This window comes from Anolis sagrei, chromosome X, assembly GCF_037176765.1.
Source record: "Anolis sagrei isolate rAnoSag1 chromosome X, rAnoSag1.mat, whole genome shotgun sequence".
NCBI classification, from domain to species: Eukaryota; Metazoa; Chordata; class Lepidosauria; order Squamata; family Dactyloidae; genus Anolis; species Anolis sagrei.
The window spans coordinates 4,287,460-4,307,360 of NC_090034.1; the positions used below are offsets into that span (position 1 = coordinate 4,287,460).

General features: G+C 44.0%; 1 protein-coding gene across 1 annotated transcript; it reads right to left on the reverse strand.

Annotated features, from left to right (window-relative positions):
* Positions 1-1,334: 1,334 nt before the first annotated feature.
* On the reverse strand, positions 1,335-19,269 carry LOC132780015 (cleavage and polyadenylation specificity factor subunit 4). Its single transcript, XM_067473172.1, has 8 exons — positions 19,051-19,269; positions 14,734-14,784; positions 12,633-12,785; positions 10,932-11,027; positions 10,621-10,714; positions 9,328-9,400; positions 5,431-5,601; positions 1,335-1,588 (listed from the first exon to the last, which is right to left on the reverse strand). The coding sequence occupies exons 1-8, from the start codon at positions 19,151-19,153 to the stop codon at positions 1,520-1,522; spliced, it is 810 nt and encodes a 269-aa protein (XP_067329273.1). The 5' UTR covers positions 19,154-19,269; the 3' UTR covers positions 1,335-1,519.
* Between the last annotated feature and the right edge of the window lie 632 nt (positions 19,270-19,901).

Genomic DNA, 19,901 nt, shown 5'->3' on the forward strand with positions numbered 1-19,901 from the left:
AAACTCTAAAATTACTACAGCAAAACAGCAGAGAGGAAACAACCAGGCACATCTTAACACCTTTCAACAGAACATTTTCCCAGGCTCAGCCAGGCCTTCAAATGCTAATGAAGGTGGTCAGCTAAAACATTCACACCTAGCTTCAGCAGAGAGCTCTTTGCCCCACCCCAGTCATTCCACAGATATAAAACCCATTGTCCTATTTCCAACAGACCTCACTACCTCTGAGGATGCTTGCCATAGATGCAGGCGAAACGTCAGGAGAAATGCCTCTAGAACATGGCCCTATAGCCCGAAAAAACCTACAAGAACCTATTTGCACATGTAGGTTGTTGTAGGTTTTTCCGGGCTATATGGCCATGTTCTAGAGGCATTTCTCCTGACGTTTCGCCTGCGTCTATGGCAAGCATCCTCAGAGGTAGTGAGGATGCTTGCCATAGATGCAGGCAAAACGTCAGGAGAGAATGCCTCTAGAACATGGCCATATAGCCCGGAAAAACCTACAACAACCCAGTGATTCCGGCCATGAAAGCCTTCGACAATACTTTGCACATGTACTTTGGCCAAAATGGTGACCGGACATGCCATTGCATATCTTCCATATGCCATCTTAGCAGGAAAAAGAGATGCTGGGGAAAGTTCTGGGACAGTGAGACATATTTCCATTTTCATAAGGGGTAAAAATTGCCCAGATAGCAAAATTAAAGGCAAGGACTATACGTAGCCTGTATTTATCCCCACAGAGTTTGCACAAAAGTGACAAATGGAGAGGAACAAATTGGTAAATATTCCTTCACCCTTCCTATATTGGTAATGGCTTCTAAGGCTGGAATCAATTTGATTTCGGTTCTCACAGATCAGATGTATATGAGGCTTATTCAATATTACCAATTGTCTTCAGATCAGGTGTATAAGCCTTATTCAACATTACCAATTGTCTTCTTAGGTCTATACTTGCTTCTCGTTTGGGCACGGAAAGGCCTTTGCAATCTGCTTCTATTTTGACATAATTCAAAGGCAAGCCCTCTACTTTTACCCAGATGCAGATAACTTTGCAGTGAATCCCTATTTCCTTCCTCCAAAACACAAAAAGAGATTGCTACAGTAAACTGTTCCCACCAGAAATCCTTGTTCCAAACACCTTAGAAGTTGTGTAATATACCTTGTCTTGTGTATTTTGTCATTCAACCAAAGACTGAAAAAAAAAATTGAAGGCTTCCGGGCCAAACATATGGAAACAATAAGTGCCTGTTCCGCACACTGGTTGTAAGGAGACATATGTATTAGGTTTGTCTTCACCCAATTTCTCCACAAACAAAGGCAAATACAAGCTATTCTTTGTCCTTAAATAGCTGTATCTTCTTTCCTTAAGACATACAAAAAGAAGGCGACACATCAGTTGTTCACAGTTAACCAGTCCTTTCGAGACAGGCGTTCAGAAGACGTGAAACAGTTCCAAGAAAGTGGTATATACAATCCGGCTCCCATAAAAAAAAGTGCTGTACAATTTCACCATGGCTCATTGTCCACTAAGAAAAGCCAAATGTCCTTTGGTACATCTGTTGGCATAATGTCCTTTTTCACCACACTGTTGGGAAAAAAGAAAACATAAAATCAATACACATTAAGTTATAATCTTTGCTGAAATCTTTAGATTCCAAGAAAGGGAATTTATTTTAAGCAATCTATAGATTGAAAAGAAAGATACAAAAGAGTACAAAGTGCAGATGTGCCCTGAAAAAGGCAACATGGGACAGGGCCTTCTCGGTGGTGGCCCCCCGCCTGTGGAATTCACTCCCTGGGGAAATTAGATCATCGTCATCCCTCCTCTCTTTCAAAAGGAAATTAAAAACATGGATATGGGACCTGGCAGACTGACAATGGACAATGACCACTAAAGCTTTGGAAACGGACTGTGATAAGCGAAATGAATTTATTAATTACGGATTTGGCAAAACGATGGCCACCAGGCTGGCATTTTATTGTATTTTTATTGTATTAATGTAATGTTTTAACTGTTATAATTTATTGTTACTATGTATTTTACTGTGTGAATTGTAGGCATCAACGTATGCCGGTTGGAAGCCACCCTGAGTCCCCCTTCGGGGGTTGAGAAGGGCGGGGTAGAAATACCCGAAATAAATAAATAAATGGGTCATTTGGAAGAAACTTATCCTAAGGCTTCAAAAGAAACAACATAATCAGACTGTCCTTTATGCTTCAGTCCCTTATAATAGTACGAAAGCATTTGACACAGTGAATTGCAGTGTTCTTTGGACCATCCTCCAAAAACTCGGATGCCCTGACAATTTGTGAGCATCCATGATGACATGATGGCAACAGTCTTGGACAGCAATGGCCCCCAAAGTGATCTATTTAAGGTGGAATCAGCTGTCAAACAGGGATGTGTAGTTACCCGCGAACCAATTGTACAGGTGTGAATGATTATGGAGGGAATTAATCTCAGGCCTCAATTGTGTATAAGAATATATTATAGAGGAGGCCAATTATTACTTGTAAATTAAGGTAACTGCCACCAACGTGAGGTATTTGAGGTACCACCGATGAGATCTGGCTTTACAGACGCAGATTAATTGAGATGAGACGGTCTTCAACAAAAGATAACAAGTTTATTGTGTACAAAGCATATGGTTGCAGGCTGTTAAATAACTTATAGAACTTTGAATATCACTTGGTTTGTAATACAGTCCACTCTTCCAAATAACACAGCTCGTGGCTAACTTTTACTGAGGTGAAGCTCTTTAGTGAACAACGTTTCCTACTATGAATAGCCTTCCAATTTGATCTTTCCTTGATCAAATCTCTGATCTCTAGTCCTTCCTTGACTAGGGATCTTAACAAGCTCCCTTTAGCCTTCCTAGACTAAAGAAACTGGCCAGGTTTCTCTCTTCAGCCCTTCTAGACTGAAAAACCTCCAGCTGCTCACACACACCTCTCTCCCAGGCTTTTCAAGCCTCCACACTCACACAGCCCCTTTTTCCAAAGACGCACATAACTTTTCCTGCTTGGCTCCGCCCACTTCTCACTCTCCTGAGCTAGCCTGCCTGGTCTCCTTGGCAACGCTCACTGTGGATTCAAACCAGATAACTCTAGTTTTAGCTACTGTTGCAAACACAAACATATACTCTAACAGTTAAACACATACATAGTATCAATGACTTCGCCACAGCCCCAACCTGATTTTCCATCTTCATTGCTATGGTAGTTCCATCTTGTTGATAGGAAGCTTCCCACCGGAGTGGAAAGCATCTATTGGATAGATGGCAAGCTACGTAACCTCAGCAGACTGAAAATCAAAATCTTATTTTCCATCTTCATCTTGTTGTCGGGATGCTTCCCACTAGAATGGGAATCATCTATCGGACAGATGGCAAGCTATTTAACCTCAGCAGACTGAAAGCCAAAACCAGAGTCACAACAACATGTTACAGAACTCCAATATGCCGATGATAATGTAGTCTGTGCGCATTCAGAAGACCTACAAGCACTCTATAAGCACCTTTGCAGAATCATACAAAAAGCTCGACCTCTCGTTGAACGTCGAGAAAACCAAAGTGCTCTTTCAGCAAAAGGCACTGGCCAGTCCCTCTCCAATGCCAGAAATACAGCTTAATTTTGTAACATTAGAAAACGTTGACCATTTCCGCTCCCTCGGCAGCCATCTCTCCACCAAAGTCAACATTGAAATACAACACCGCCTGAGCTCTGCGAGTGCAGCATTTTTCCAAATGAAGGAGAGAGTGTTTGAGGATTGGGACATCCGTAGGGAGACCAAGGGAGTTGTTTATAAAGCCATTGTCCTTCCAACCCTGTTATATGCCTGCGAAACATGAGGTCACACTCCACTCCTGCTCCTACACCATCAGCTCCACTGCACCAAATGCCACATTATCCAAAATGTCCAAATGGCCACAGTAGTCCACCCTTTAATTACCTCTAGATTGGACTATGCGCTCTACGTGGGGCTGCCCTTGAAGATGGCCCGGAAATTCCAATTGGTCCAACGGGCGGCAGCCAGATTACTAACTGGTGCGAATTACAGAGAGTGGTGAACCTTCCTGTTTAAGGAGCTCCACTGGCTGCTGTTTATTTTCCGATCCCAATTCAAGGTGCAGGTTTTGACCTACAAAGCCCTGAACGGTTTGGGACCCGCCCACCTGCGCAACCGCATTTCCATCTACAAACCCACACGATCTCTTTGATCTTCCAGAGAGGCTCTTCTCTCGCTCCTGCCCGCATCGCAAATGCAACTTGTGGGGATGAGAGAGGGCCTTCTTTGTGGTGGCCCCCCAGCTCTGGAACTCTCCCCCCAGAGACATTAGGCAAGCCCCCACGCTGGCAATCTTCAGGAGGAATCTGAAAACCTGGTTATTCCAAAGTGCCTTCAATGATTGAATGTAAGATACTCCCTGACCAAACTTTGCACAAAATGTCCTTAGAAGCATTTTATTTTATGGTTCGTGCAATTAAATCCTTCCTCATTCCCGGATCCTCCTCTTTTTAATTTACATTGTCCTATCTCCCAGTTTTAAAATTTTATCCTTGAATTTGGCTCTGCCCAGTGAAATCTTCTGTGTTTTTAATGTTTGTTTTTATATTGCTGTGTCGCTTATATATTGATTTTGCATTTTATGTATTTTTTTTGGTTCTATTATGTTTTTGTGTTATATTGTGTGTACTGTATTGATGAGCGTGGCCTCATGTAAGCCGCACTGAGTCCCCCTGGGAGAGATGGAGCGGGGTATAAATAAAGTATTATTATTATTATTATTATTATTATTATTATTATTAAATATCACCACCTCCCAAAGCAGTTACTATACTCCCAACTCAGAATTGGAAAACGGAATATTGGTGAACAGGAAAAGAGATTGAAAGATGGGCTTCAAGCCAACCTTAAAAATAGTGGCCTAGACACCAAGAGAGAACTGAGAAGCTTTAGCACTTGAGCGTGATAACTGGAGGTCAGCTGTGACCAGCAGTGCTGCGGAATTCAAAAATTATACAGATTGAGAAATGAAGTTTATTTACTTCTCATGGATGTATTTTTTAATTTAATTTATGTCTAATTTTTAGTGTATAATTGTAATTGTTTGTACTGGCATTGAATTTTTGCCATTACTTATGTGTAAACCATTTTGAGTCCCCCTCGGGATGAGAAAAGCGGTGTACAAATACTGTAAATAAATAAATAAATAGATAGATAAGGGGAAATGCACCAAGAGGAAGAAGGCATGTCAAGCCAACCCTGACCAGCACTGCCTTCCACCTGGAAACAGAAATCTTCACTGAGGAAGAACATGAGTATGGTTTACTGTTATAACAACTAAAGACCTCTGAGTTTGGGACACAGGATTCCCACCCTTCCATTCAACTCTTTCCCTATGACAAAAGGCACTGACAACCTACCTTGTAACAGGTGACCTGCTCCAGCGGCCGAGGGCCTCTGTTCCCGATGCTATTGCTTTGAGACTGCATGACGCCAATGACCTGAGGAGTCCGCTGTTGGTTGGGAGAAGAGTTCAGGCTTGTGAGCTGGATGAGGGAGGACGACCTTTGCAATGGCGGGTTGTTGTTTGGCTGAAGAGGAAAAACAACCATACACATCGTAATTGCTCATCAGAGAACTATTATTATTTATTTACAGTATTTATATTCTGCCCTTCTCACCCCGCAGGGCACTCAGAGCGGATCACAATGTACATATACATGGCAAACATTCAATGCCATAGACACACAACATATATAGACAGACACTCAGAGGCTATTCAACATTCCAGCTTTTTCTCGAGGGTATTCTGGCCACTAGGGGAGCTGTCGCTTCACTGTCCATTTGTGACACTGATTAAATACTTCCTCATTCTTGGCATGCTTGCTGGAGATCTTTATGGCCTCGTAAATTAGCCTCCCCGCATAAGCGGTACCTAAATTTCCTACTTGACAGATGTAACTGTCATTCGTTAAAATTATGCACATAAAATATTTAAAATATTATCATGTAATGCAATATAATACTACTAATAATATGATATTATAATTATATATTGTATAATTAGATATTGTACTATACTATACTAATAATATAATATATTATATCTCTGGTAAGTCACTCCGAGTTCTCTTCGGAGTGAGAAGAGCAGCATAGGATTTATTTATTTTTTGGGTCGTGTCAAGAGCAACCTGAGAAACTGCAAGTTGGCCATCTGCAAGGACGTTGCCCAGGGGACGCCTGGATGATTTGGTGTTTCATCATTATTATTTTATTATTATTAACTTTATTTGTACCCCGCTAGCATCTCCCAAAGGGACTCGATGCGGCTTACACAGGCCGAAGCCTCAGAAACACAATACAGTAAAAACATAATGCAACAGTAGTAAACAAGCAAATCAAATAGTTAAGCAAAATAAGCAAACAACAATAACAATACATGAAGACACTTTAAAACTGCGCAATGGGGTACAGGGTTAAAAAAGTGCTGGGGTGGCAGGAGGAACATAGGATTAAAAATAGTGCGGAGTGCAGTAATATTAATTGTACTAAAGTGCTTCTAGGACTTGGGATGGGGGATTCCTAATCTGAGAAGGCACATCGGAACAGCCAAGTTTTTAGGTTCTTTCTGAAAGCTGCTAAAGTAGGGGCCTGTCGAAGATCTTTTGGAAGGGCATTCCAAAGTCGGGGGGCAGCCACAGAAAAGGCCCTGTCCCGTGTCCCCACCAAGCGCGCTTGCGACGTGGGTGGGATCACGAGCAGGGCCTCCCCAGATGACCGGAGCGTGCGTGTGGGTTTGTAGATGGAGATGCGGTCACGCAGGTAGGGTGGTCCCAAACCGTTCAGGGCTTTGTAGGTGAGCACCTGCACCTTGAATTGGGCTCGGAAAATAAATGGCAGCCAGTGGAGCTCCTTAAACAGAGGGGTAGACTTCTCTTGATAATGAGCCCCGGTTAGCATCCTGGCTGCTGCCCGCTGGACCAATTGAAGTTTCCGAGCCGTTTTCAAGGGCAGCCCCACGTAGAGCGCATTGCAGTAATCCATTCTAGAGGTGACCAAGGCATGGACCACCCCGGCCAGATCAGCCTTCGCGAGGTACGGTCGCAGCTGGCGCACAAGTCTCAATTGTGCAAAGGCCCTCCCGGATACCGCCGACACCTGAGCCTCAAGTGTGAGGCCATCATCCTTGTGGGAGGCTTCTCTCATGTCCCCGCATGAGGAGCTGGAGCTGATAGAGGGAGCTCATCCACGCCCTCCCCGGATTCGAACCTGTGACCTGTCGGTCTTCAGTCCTGCCGGCACAAGGGTTCAACCCACTGCGCCACAGGGTGCTCCATGGCATATAAATGATGTAAATAAATAAATAAATATGCTTGTCCACTATGCCTCATTCACAGAGGAAGATTTGTTTAAAGCTACAGACAATGCGGTCGCTGTTGCCCGTTTTTGGTCTGAAATTGTTTAGCCACTTGTGCTTCCTCTATTTTTATCACTTTTATACTTATTTATGCAATGTTTTTGACACAAATAAATACATAAATAAAGCACGTATATTATAATTATTTATCTACTTCACTTATATACTGCTTTTCTCACCCCGCTGGGGGATTCAAATCCGTTCCCAACACAATTATGGCAAAATTTTCACATACAGAAACCTAACATAACAATAATAACATACAATTATCGATTAAATCATAAAACATGACATCATTTAACATTAAAAAGTGGAATTAAAACATATCAATAAAAACAAGTAAAATCACATAACCCAACACTCGTAGTCCAGGCATATTTATTAGGGCTGGGTAACCACGGAAAATTTTGTTTCTAAACTCGATTCGTTTTTAAGGGGTCCATCACGTTTCGTTTCTTTAAAGAATTCCGAAATTTTCCTTTTAAAAATTTCGAAATATACGAAATTTTGTAAATTTCGAATCGATTCGTTAATGGCGGACGTGATTGCGCAATATGCTAAAAAACCCCTCCAAATATGCTAAAAATATGCTGAAAAACCCTCCAAATGGGACAGGGGGAACTTCTGAAGCTTCCCTCTCCCTTTGTTGTTGACGGTTGAGTGTGATAAAAACAAACAACAACTATAAAACTTGCACCAGGCATACGAAAATAATTATGAAACAATTACAAAACAATTTTGAAACAATTTCGAAACAATTACGAAATAAATTGAAAAAATTGTTTCGAATCTATTTAACTCCTCACACTATTCCAAAATGGCTCAATATCGGATCGTAAGCTAATTTAAATACGAATTAATAACGAATTACAAAATTAACGAACGAAACCGCCCAGCCCTAATATTTATTTATTATTTATTTATTTAATTCATTTTTGCTCCGCCTTTCTCACCCCACAGGGGACTCAAAGCGGCTTACAAACTCCAGCAAAAATTCAATGCGGCATCATAGACATAGCAATAAAACCAATATAATAATAAACATACACTATCAAACAATAAAACCATCAAACATATGAACAAATAAAACACATAATACAATAAACCAGATTAAAACACATAACATATTAAAACCTAAAGGGCTGAATCTTGATTATATACTTATTAGTTAGTCCATAGTAATTATCCAAACTGTTGAGATTGAATTCCTGATACTGAAGCAACATTCTCATAAGCACAACCCATGTACCATCTAATGGGAATATCAGGAGCATACTGGTGTCCAGAAAAGAAATACTCTTAATTTAAAAAGAGAAATGACTTGTAATGATGTACCAACTCTACTTCGCAAGGCCATCGCTGAAGCCTATCATGTAAACACTGTATATTTTTGTTGCTTCAACTCATAATGTTGGTGGACAGGAAAAGAGATTTAAAGATGGGCTTAAAGCCAGCCTTAAAAACCGTGGCATCCACACCAAGAACTTGGAAGCCCTGGCCCTTGAGCGCTCTAGCTGGAGGTCAGCTGTGACCAGCAGTGCTGCAGAATTCGAAGGGGCACGAATGGAGGGTGAAAGGGAGAAAAGTGCCAAGAGGAAGGCACATCAAGCCAACCCTGACCAGGACCGCCGTCCACCTGGAAACCAATGCCCTCACTGCGGGAGAACATGCGGGTCAAGAGCAGGGCTCCACAGCCACCTACAAACCCACCATCAAGACACAAGACTCGGGGGACCATCATCCTCGGACTACGAGGGATTGTGTCAGTAAATGTGACCATCTGGTAGAGACTGGCTCCAGCTATTTCAATGAACCCATCTTACAAAGAAGAAAGAAATGCAAGCTCAGACATTTGGCAGATAATTTCGAGTTTGGAGCAGGCAGCTGAAAATCTACATACCTTTTGCTGTGGTTGCGTTGGTGGAGGCAGAGGGGGTTGGTCTGTGGTTCCCATGGGAAGCTCAAATCGGGGGCTGTTTTTAAAAGAAAATATAAAAGGTAAAGCTAAAGGTTTTCCCTGAAATTAAGTCCAGTCGTGTCCGACTCTGGTGCTCATCTCCATTTCAAAGCCAAAGAGAAGAGACGGTGTTGTCCACAGACGCCTCCAAGGTCATGTGGCCAGCATGACTACATGGATATGAATATTGGAATACTGAAGTTAGGATGTTCCATACCATCATGTTTTCAATCTTTATGTGAAGAGTGAAGAAAACAAATAGGAAGGAGTCAGCTTATTTGCAATGTAGTGCTGACTTGAGTATAGGTAAAGGTGAAAGATTTCATAAAATAATGGTGTTTATTTAAGAGATCTTGAACAAAATAGGCATTAAAGCTTAGTTGGTTTGAAGTAGTGACTTAAAAGCGTGTGGTTTCTTTAAGTCAGTACTTCAAACCAACTAAGCTTAATGCTTATTTTGTTCAAGATCTCTTAAATAAACATCATTATTTTATTGTTCACAACATCTGTCTCACGTGTGCCTCTGCACAGGAAGTTTTAAAAGCAAATTGCTGAAGAAGTCAAAGGTTTAATGGTGGCAGCATATATTTTAAAGAAATAATCTTTTCAGTTCAAAAACTTAGTTCCAAGTTACACTCTTTTCTCCCTCCAGAGATTACTGACAGGATTGCTTCTCTGAAAGTAACCCCAAACTCCACACAGACAGTCCTTCTCTTCTGGGATCTGTCTCTCCACTCCCCAGCTATCTTCCCTAAGAGCTATAATCTTCCCACTAGATATCTCTGCTAGCTAACTGACCACTTTAGGCCTCTCTCATCTCTTCTCCACTCTCAACTCCGAACTCCTTCTCCTTTGACACCCAGATTCAATCTGAGTTGACAGGGTTTTAAAACGTCCCCTTAAAGTCCATTTTTTTCCTTTTTTCTTCTCTCTCCCAGCCAATCACTAACTCCTCTCATTTCCCTCCAAGTACCAAGTATCTAAGCATGCCCCCTTCAGGAAATAAGATTTAAAATGGATGCCCCCTGCACTCTTTCCAAAATGGCTGCCAACCTTCCTGGGCCTACTGTTCTAGCTTTTCCAAGCTTAAAAGGTAGGGAATTCACTACAACATAGGAGGAACTTTTATAAGAACACGTATAGGCCAATGTGTGGCATAAGATATAGATAGATAGATAGATAGATAGATAGATAGAGTTTATGTTTAGGGAGGAGATAATCCTGAAAATCACTCACTGCATGAATTTGCAGGCAGGGCCCTCTGGACAGAAGCCCACCAGGTAATTGACGCAAATAACACGTCGTGTGTGTCTGTGTCTGCAGAGCGGACCTGCAAGATACAACGGTATGGTCACCACACACAATTGCAAGAAATGTAAAGAATGAAGACACTTTAAAGTAGGCCTGGGCAAACTTTGGCCCTCCAGGCTGTTAGGAATTGTGGGAGTTGGGAGTCCAAAACACCTGGAGGCCCAAAGTTTGCCCATGCCTGCTTTAAAGAAATCACACAGTGCATCAGAACCAAAAATAATATTCCATATACATACCATGTTTACAAAATCCTCGATCATACCAAGGACAATCTTTGATCTTAGACTCTGGATCAATGTGCAAGAACGGGCACTCCTTGTTGCTGCATTCCCCTGCAGTAGACAAGCACACGTCGTGCATCAGGAACGGCCCCGCAAAATGGTATAGAATTAGACATAATTTACATCCTTTACCATCCAAAGAAACATTGCTTTCCATCTCTTTCCACTTAGAGGAGCAAAGCAGTTTACTTGTCTTGGAAACTTAAAACACTCTCAGATCTATTATGTTAAAAAATAATCTACTTAGAAACCTAAACTGGCCTTCAGATGATGATGATGATAATAATAATAATAATAATAATCCCAAATGTAGACTCTGAAAGGAAGCAGATGAAACAATAGATCCCATCCTCAGCTGCTGCAAGAAGATCGCGCAGACAGACTCCAAGCAGAGGCACAACACCGTTGCTCAGGCGATTCATTGGAACTTGTGCCACAAATACCATCTGCCTGTGACAAAGAACTGGTTGGATCACAAGCTGGAAAAGGTTACAGAGAATGAGCACGCCAAGCTACTCTGGGACTTCCGGATTCAGACAGATAAGAGTTTTGGAGCACAACACTCCTGACCTCACAATCGTGTTAAAAAAGTATGGATCGCTGATGTCTCAATCCCAGGTGACAGCAGGATTGCAGAGAAACAACTGGAAAAGCTGACACGATATGAGGATTTACAGATCGAACTACAAAGACTCTGGCACAAGCCAGTAAAGGTGGTCCCAGTGGTGATTGGTACACTGGGTGCAGTGCCTAAAGACCTTGGCCTGCACTTAAACACAATCGGCGCTGACAAAATTACCATCTGCCAGCTCCAGAAGGCCACCTTACTGGGATCTGCACACATTATTCGCCGATACATCATACAGTCCTAGACACTTAGGAAGGGCCCAAAGTGTGATCCAATTCAACAGCCAGCAGAGTGTCTGCTGTGGACTCATTTTGTTGTGTTTCAGATAATAATAACAATAACACTTTATTTATATTCCACCCTTCTCACCCTGAAGGCGACTCATGGTGGATAACAGTACACATGCACGGCAAACATTCAATGCCGCTTTGTATAGACAATTTAACTTGGAATGGCACATTTCACAAAACTCTAATGGTAAGAGCACAAATGATCAAAATGCACTAAGCAAAGTCATATTTAGTCAGGATTCAAAATGAATACAGACATATTATTTTTTGCCTTCTAGAAACCTCAGGAGAGGATCTCCCAATCGCTCTAGGACTCACACGGGGAACATACCATTCTCAACAAACAAGTTTCATTCCGCAACCATCTCTATCTGCATCTTAGATTACTGTCTACATTAACTTCCATGTTTTCTCTTATTTTGTCCACCTAATACTCTAATTATGAGCCTGAACAACATACGTTAAGAACTAAGAGTAAAAAGCATACACAATATTCAAGACCTCAGCTATTTCAAGCAGAAAGCCAGTACATGATTGATTCAAAACTCAGGAACTGCTTCAGGCATGCCTCTGCAACATAGGATTACAATATCAACATTATTTATAGAACTATTGTCTAGAATAGATTACAGAGACTTTCCGAATAGAGAACTTTGAATGCTTTAGCACAAACTGCTCTTTATAAGTCAAGAATACCCAGCAAGAGTGAGGCACAGTCAGATGCAATGCCATTCTTACCATATTTTGAGTAGAAGTAACACTCAGGCATCTTGGTCATGTCATATTCATGCAGAAATTCACACTGGTCTCCCTTTTTGCACAGCCCTCGTAGCCAGTGTTTGCAGACAACGGTCTTCTCCCCACTGATGTGCCGGAATGGACACATCCCTCCTAAGGCGAGAAGAACGTGGAGAGAGGGAATGGTTTTAATGTTTCTTCAGCTACTTTAAAAAGAATAGGCCTTGTATGAACCAAGGGGAGGGATCACTATGTAATGTTCATGCTAGAATTGGGTTATACCTAAAAGATAAATATAAGCTGCATATTTTCTTATAGTTCATGACATAACCTTTTTTCTTGCAGGTTCTTTTAAGATGGGAAGTAATGTCATACTGTATTGTCGAAGGCTTTCATGGCTGGAATCACTGGGTTGTTGTAGATCAGCGGTTCTCAACCTGGGGGTCGCGACTCCCAGGGGGGTCACCTGTCCATTTCGGAAGGGTCGTGAGACCACCTCCGTTGGCCCCACCCCAAGGGCGCAAGCCAGGCAAGAGCTCCTTCGCGCAAAGCCTGGCCTCGTGCAAAGCCTGTCTTGCTCTCTCGCCATCCGGTGAGGGCGCGGGGCAGACGAAGGGGCTTCCGCGCAACGCCTGGCCTGAAGCCTGCCTCGCTTTCTCACCATCTGGCGAGGGCGTGGGGCAGGCGAAGGGGCCTCCACGCGAGGCCTGTCCTGTTGCGAAGCCTGCCTCACTCTCTCATCATCCGGCAAGGGCACAAGGAAGGCGAGAGGGCCTCCGTGCGAGGCCTGCCTCGCTCTCTCGCCATCCGGTGAGGGCGCGGGGCAGACGAAGGGGCTTCCGCGCAACGCCTGGCCTGAAGCCTGCCTCGCTTTCTCACCATCTGGCGAGGGCGTGGGGCAGGCGAAGGGGCCTCCACGCGAGGCCTGTCCTGGTGCGAAGCCTGCCTCACTCTCTCATCATCCGGCAAGGGCACAAGGAAGGCGAGAGGGCCTCCGTGCGAGGCCTGCCTCGCTCTCTCGCCATCCGGTGAGGGCGCGGGGCAGGCGAAGGGGCTTCCACGCAAGGCCTAGCCTGAAGCCTGCCTCGCTATCCGGTGAGGGCGCGGAGCAGGCAAAGGGGCCCCCACGAGAGGCCTGCCCTAAAGCATGCCTCGCTTTCTCACCATCTGGCGAGGGCGCGGGGCATGGCGCGGGGACCTCCCGCAAGGCCTGGCCTGAAGCCTGCCTCGCTCTCTTGCCATCCGATGAGGGTGCAAGGCAGGCGAGGCAGGCTTCGCGCTAGGCCAGTTCTCACAACCTCTGGGAATGCTTGCCATAGATGCAGGCGAAACGTCAGAGGAGAGAATGCTTCTAGAACATGGCCCTAAAGCCCGAAATACGTACAACAACCCAGTGATGTCATACTGTCAGAATGCCAAGATGTCCACAAACAAAAAGGTATGTCTCCACTCCTCAAAATCATAGCACCAGCTCAGAAATCATGGCAACTCAATGTTTTATTTTTTTACCTTATTTCATTGGCCTATAAAGATCAAAAGGTTGCCAGGGTTCAGAAAGCTGCAGGTGGTAAGTTCTCCTTCCACCCAATACATGTGACCTCCTCTTCATATTAAGGATTGCAGAGGCTGCTACAAACCGAATGATCAATACAATTACAAACTCTCAGGCCCTATCCGCACTAACCATTTAATATCGTTCAAAGATAGCTTCAAACTGCTGCAGCCAGACAGCAAATATCCACAAAAGCATGCCAAAGGAAGTCCTTAAATGGTTAGTGCTGACTGGTTTGTGTCATCACCATCCAGGTCTAAAACTTGTCCCAGGATTTCATATATAATCATCTGCACAGCAAATACCAGTTTGAAACTGTACTAAAGTGCTGACATACCCCAGTAACCTTCACTGAGATTCCATTTGTAAGGTCCTCTGATTAGGCTTCTCAGCTCCCCTTATATTCCATTTCAAAGCACCACACACAATGACTCAACAAGAATATAATATTACTTATTAACAATAAATTAAGTAACCGTACACAATCAGAAAGTTGATTCTGCTTCCCCTTTTCTCTTCTTGCATAGTTTATCTATAGTTGTGGCTTACCTTTCCCACAGGCTGACTTTAAGAAAAAATCGCAAACAGCAGCTCCCGATTCTGTGGAGAAAGAGATGCAGGATGAAACCCCCAATATCCCACAACTTTATCATAATTTTCAAATTCTCATTATACCAGTGGTTCTCAACCTTCCTAATGGCGTGACCCCTTAATACGTTTCCTCATGTTGTGGTGACCCCCAACCATCACATTATTTTCGTTGCCACTTCATAACTGTCATTTTCCTATTATTATGAATCACCATGTAAATATCTGATATGCAGGATGTATTTTCATCCACTGGACCAAATTTGGCACAAATACCCCATACGCCCTAATTGGAATACTGAAGAGGTTTGTGGGGATTGATTTTGTCATTTGGGAGTTGTAGTTGCTGGATGGCATCCTTGAAGTGACTGGATCGACCTTGAAGGAGCTGGGGGTGGTGGCGGCCGACAGGGAGCTCTGGCATGGGCTGGTCCATGAGGTCACGAAGAGTCGGAGACGACTGAACGAATGAACAACAACAACAACAACAACAGTTGCTGGTATTTATAGTTCACCTTCAATCAAAGAGCATTCTGAACTCCACCAATGATGGAATTGAACCAAACTTGGCACACAGAACTCCAATGACTCACAGAAAATACTGAGAGTCTGGTGGGCATTGACCTTGAGTTTGGGAGTTGTAGTTCACCTACATCCAGAGAACACTGTGGACTCAAACAATGATCGATCTGGCCCAAACTTGGCATGGATACTCAATATCCCCAAATGTAAATACTGGTGGAGTTTGGGGAAAATAGAGCTTTGCATTTGGGAGTTGTTGTTGCTGAGATTTATAGTTCTCCTACAATCGAACAGTCTTCCGAGTCCCACCAACAAGAGAATTGGGCCAAACCTCTCACTCAGAACCCCCGTGATCAATAGAAAATACTATGTTTTCTGATGGACTTTGGTGACCCCTCTGAAACCCCCTTGTGACCCTCCCAAGGGTCCCGACCCCCAGGTTGAGAAACACTGCCTTATACTTAATGCTCCGCTTTAGAGCTTTCCAAATTTTTCATGTTGGTGACATACTTTTGAGATGTTTGAGACACAGTAATTCAGTTTTACTAGCAAGCTGGGGTATAAACCAACCTGCTATAAGAGATACAGATACATACATAAATTGTAATAACAAAACGAATGGGAGGACAACAGACTTCCTGCAAACTTTTCATTTCTGTTTTTAAAAATATGATTGAGTGATCATTTCACATGGTCTCAAGAGACCTTGAGTGACACAGCTACACGCTGCAGCTGACACACAAATGTGTCGCAAATAATTAATCATATCCAATCACTGATAATAGTTAATAATTGGTAACTGATAATTAGGAATGAGTATTTGATTATTGATTGTTTCCCCATGCTGCAAGGTGAGGGAGGAAAGGAAGGGGCCTGAGGCTGTTAGGAATTGTGGAAGTTGAAGTTCAACAGTGACAAATGCAAGATACTCCACTTAGGCAGAAAAAATGAAATGCAAAGATACAGAATAAGGGATGATGCTTGGCTCGAGAGCACTATGTGTGAAAAATATCTTAAGAGTCCTTGAGGACAGCAAGTTAAACACGAGTCAGGAATGTTATGCGATGGCGAAAAAAAAAGCCAATGGGATTTTGGCCTGCATCAATAGGAGCCTAGTGTCTAGATCTAGGGAAGTCATGCTCCCCATGCTCTATTCCGCCTTGGTTAGACCACACCTGGAATATTGTGTCCAATTCTGGGCACCACAACTGAAGAGAGATATTGACAAGCTGGAATGTGTCCAGAGGAGGGTGACTAAAATGATCAAGGGTCTGGAGAACAAGCCCTATGAGGAGCGGCTTAAGGAGCTGGGCATGCTTAGCCTGAAGAAGAGAAGGCTGAGAGGAGATATGATAGCCATGTATAAATATGTGAGAGGAAGCCACAGGGAGTGAACTTGTTTTCTGCTTCCCTGGAGACTAAGATGAGGAACAATGGCTTCAAACTACAAGATAGGAGATTCCATCTGAACATGAGGAAGAACTTCCCGACTGTGAGAGCCATTCAGCAGTGGAACTCTCTGCCCCGGAGTGCAGTGAAGGCTCCTTCTTTGGAAGCTTTTAAACAGAGGCTGGATGGCCATCTGTCAGGGGTGATTTGAATGCAATATTCCTGCTTCTTGGCAGGGGGTTGGACTGGATGGCCCATGAGGTCTCTTCCAACTCTTTGATTCTATGCTCTAACTTGAGGTCAGCTGTGACCAGCAGTGCTGCATGATTGGTAAATGATTATTAATAATTAAGGAGCTCCACTGGCTGCCGTTCATTTTCCGGTCCCAATTCAAGGTGCAGGTTCTTACCTACAAAGCCGTGAACGGTTCGGGACCTGCCTACCTGCGTGACTGCATTTCTGTGTACGAACCCACGCAATCTCTTTGATCGTCTGGACAGGCCCTGCTCTCGCTCCCGCCCCCTTCGCAGGCGCGATTGGTGGGGACGAGCGATAGGGCCTTCTCGGTGGTGGCCCCTCGACTCTGGAACTCACTCCCCAAGGATATCAGTCAAGCCCCCACATTGGCAGTCTTTAGGAGGAGCCTCAAAACGTGGTTGTTCCAGTGTGCCTTCCCAGAATGAGGAAAACCCTCAGCAATATGCCCTCAAAATGAACTTTACCATTGATTTAGGACTGACTGCGTTCTTTCATCGCTCCTTGAAAATTCTATCCCAGTTATATCCTAGCTTGTTCATGTCCATCATTATTTTTAATTTTAATCTATTACATTTGGCCTGGCTATTGGTTTTAAATTGCTTTGTGTGTTACTGTTGATTTATTGTTTATTTTTTGTTATGTGACTTATACTAATTGTATTGCTTTGATTGTTTTGTTATTGCTTTGTTTATTGATGTACTGCGGGCTTGGGCTCATGTAAGCCGCACCGAGTCCCTTGAGGAGATGGTAGCGGGGTATAAATAAAGTTTTATTATTATATTATTATTAATTAGGAATTGTTGTTGTTGTAGTTCATTCGTTCAGTCGTCTCCGACTCTTCGTGACCTCATGGACCAGCCCACGCCAGAGCTCCCTGTCAGCTGTCACCACCCCCAGCTCCTTCAAGGTCAGTCCAGTCCCTTCAAGGATGCCATCCATCCATCCATCTTGCCCTTGGTCGGCCCCTCTTCCTTTTGCCTTCCACTTTCCCCAGCATCATTGTCTTCTCCAGGCTTTGCTGTCTCCTCATGATGTGGCCAAAGGACTTCAACTTTGTCTCTAGTCTCCTTCCCTCCAGTGAGCAGTCGGGCTTTCTTTCCTGGAGGATGGACTGGTTGGATCTTCTCGCAGTCCAAGGCACGCTCAGCACTTTCCTCCAACACCACAGTCCAAAAGCATCTCTCTTCCTTCGCTCAGCCTTCCCTAAGGTCCATCTCTCACATGCGTAGGTGACTACAGGGAAGACCATGGCTTGGACTAGGCAAAGGATCTTTGTTGCCAGTCTGATGTCTCTACTCTTGACTATTTTATCGAGACTAGACATTGCTCTCCTCCCAAGAAGGAAGCGTCTTCTGATTTCCTGGCCACAGTCTGCGTCTGCAGTCATCTTTGCACCTAGAAATACAAAGTCTGTCACGGCCTCCACATTTTCTCCCAATTAGGAATTAGTATTTGATAATTGGTAGTTTGCCCATGCTGCGGTTGAGGGGGGAAAGGGAGGGGCCTGAGGCTGCTAGGAATTGTGGGAGTTGCAGTCCAAAACTCCTGGAAGGAGGGTGGGAGGGCCCAAGTAGGCCCAGGCCTGGTTTAGACAGCAACCAGAACTGGTTTATCTTTGTGTCCTATTGCAAAAAAGAGGAATGGCATAATAAGCTTCATTTGTGGGAAAACTGGGAAGCCCTGGCCCTTAAGTGCTCTGACTGGAGGTCAGCTGTGACCAGCAGTGCTGCAGAATTGCTAATAATTACTAATTAGGGATTAGTACTTGAAAATTGGTAGTTTATCTTTGTGTCCAATTCCAAACAGAGGAATGGCATAATAAGCTTCATTTCTGGGAAAACTGGGAGGCCCTGGCCCTTACGTGCTGACTGGAGGTCAGCTGTGACCAGCACTGCTGCAGAAAGGCTAATAATTGCTTATTAGGAATTAGTACTTGAAAATTGATAGTGCTTTGACTGGAGGTCAGCTGTGACCAGCAGTGCTGCAGAATTGGTAATAATTGCTAATTAGGGAATGGCATAATCAGCTTCCTTTCCCCGTTGGGGGAGAAGGCCAGCTTCCTCCCCGATGAGGCCTACCCGCCGCCCTCGGAGCCCGGCCCTGGCGTACTGTCCATCCCGGGGAAGGGGAGCGGCTGGGCGCCCAGCTGCTGCTCCACCGCGATCTCCAGCTCGAACTTGATGTGCTCCACGTTGGCGATGAGCTCCTGCATGGTGAGGGGGAGACCAGGCGGCCAGCCGAAGAGCCAAGGAAAGGGCGACAACTCCACTCCGGCGCTTCCCTCAGAAAGAGAAACAGGCCGCGGAGCTGCGCGCGCATCGCCCGCCCGGAGGATGCCGGGAGTGCTTGGCTTTGCGCTTCAGCCAATGAGACGAAGCCATACAAAATTTCCCCCTTCAGCCAATGAGAGGAAACGATACAAAAACCCTCGTGTCAATTTTCTTCTCCTTCAGCCAATGAGTCGAAGCGATACAAACCACTCGACTTCATTTTTTTCTCCTTCGCCCAATAAGATGAAGCGATACAAAACTTCTCTCCTCAATTTTTATTTTCGGCCAATGAGACGAAGCGATACAAAATCCTGGTCTCGATATTCCTCTCCTTCAGCCAATGAGACGTGGCGATACAAAACCCTCGTCTCAATTTGCCTCTCCTTCTGCCAATGAGTCGAGGAGATAGAAACCACTCCGCTCATTTTTTTCATTTTTAGGCCAATAAGATGAAGCGACACAAAACCCTCGGCTCAATTCTTATTTCCAACCAATGAGACAAGGCGATGCAAATCACACCGCCCAGTTTTTATTTTCGGCCAATGAGACGAAGTGATACAAAACTCTCGGCTCAATTTTCGTCCCATTCAGCCAATGAGACGATGCGATACAAACGACTCTGCTCAATTTTTATTTTCAACCAATTAGACGAAGCGATACAAAACCTTGGACTCAATTTCCTTCCCCTTC

Coding starts and splice junctions, on each gene's coding strand:
- LOC132780015 (XM_067473172.1), bottom strand. CDS start 19,153: ATGCAGGAGCTCATCGCCAACGTGGAGCACATCAAGTTCGAGCTGGAG. Junction 12,786..14,733: donor AAAGTCAGCCTGTGGGAAAG/GTAAGCCACAAC, acceptor TTCTCGCCTTAG/GAGGGATGTGTCCATTCCGG. Junction 5,602..9,327: donor CAACGCAACCACAGCAAAAG/GTATGTAGATTT, acceptor TTTCCTCTTCAG/CCAAACAACAACCCGCCATT.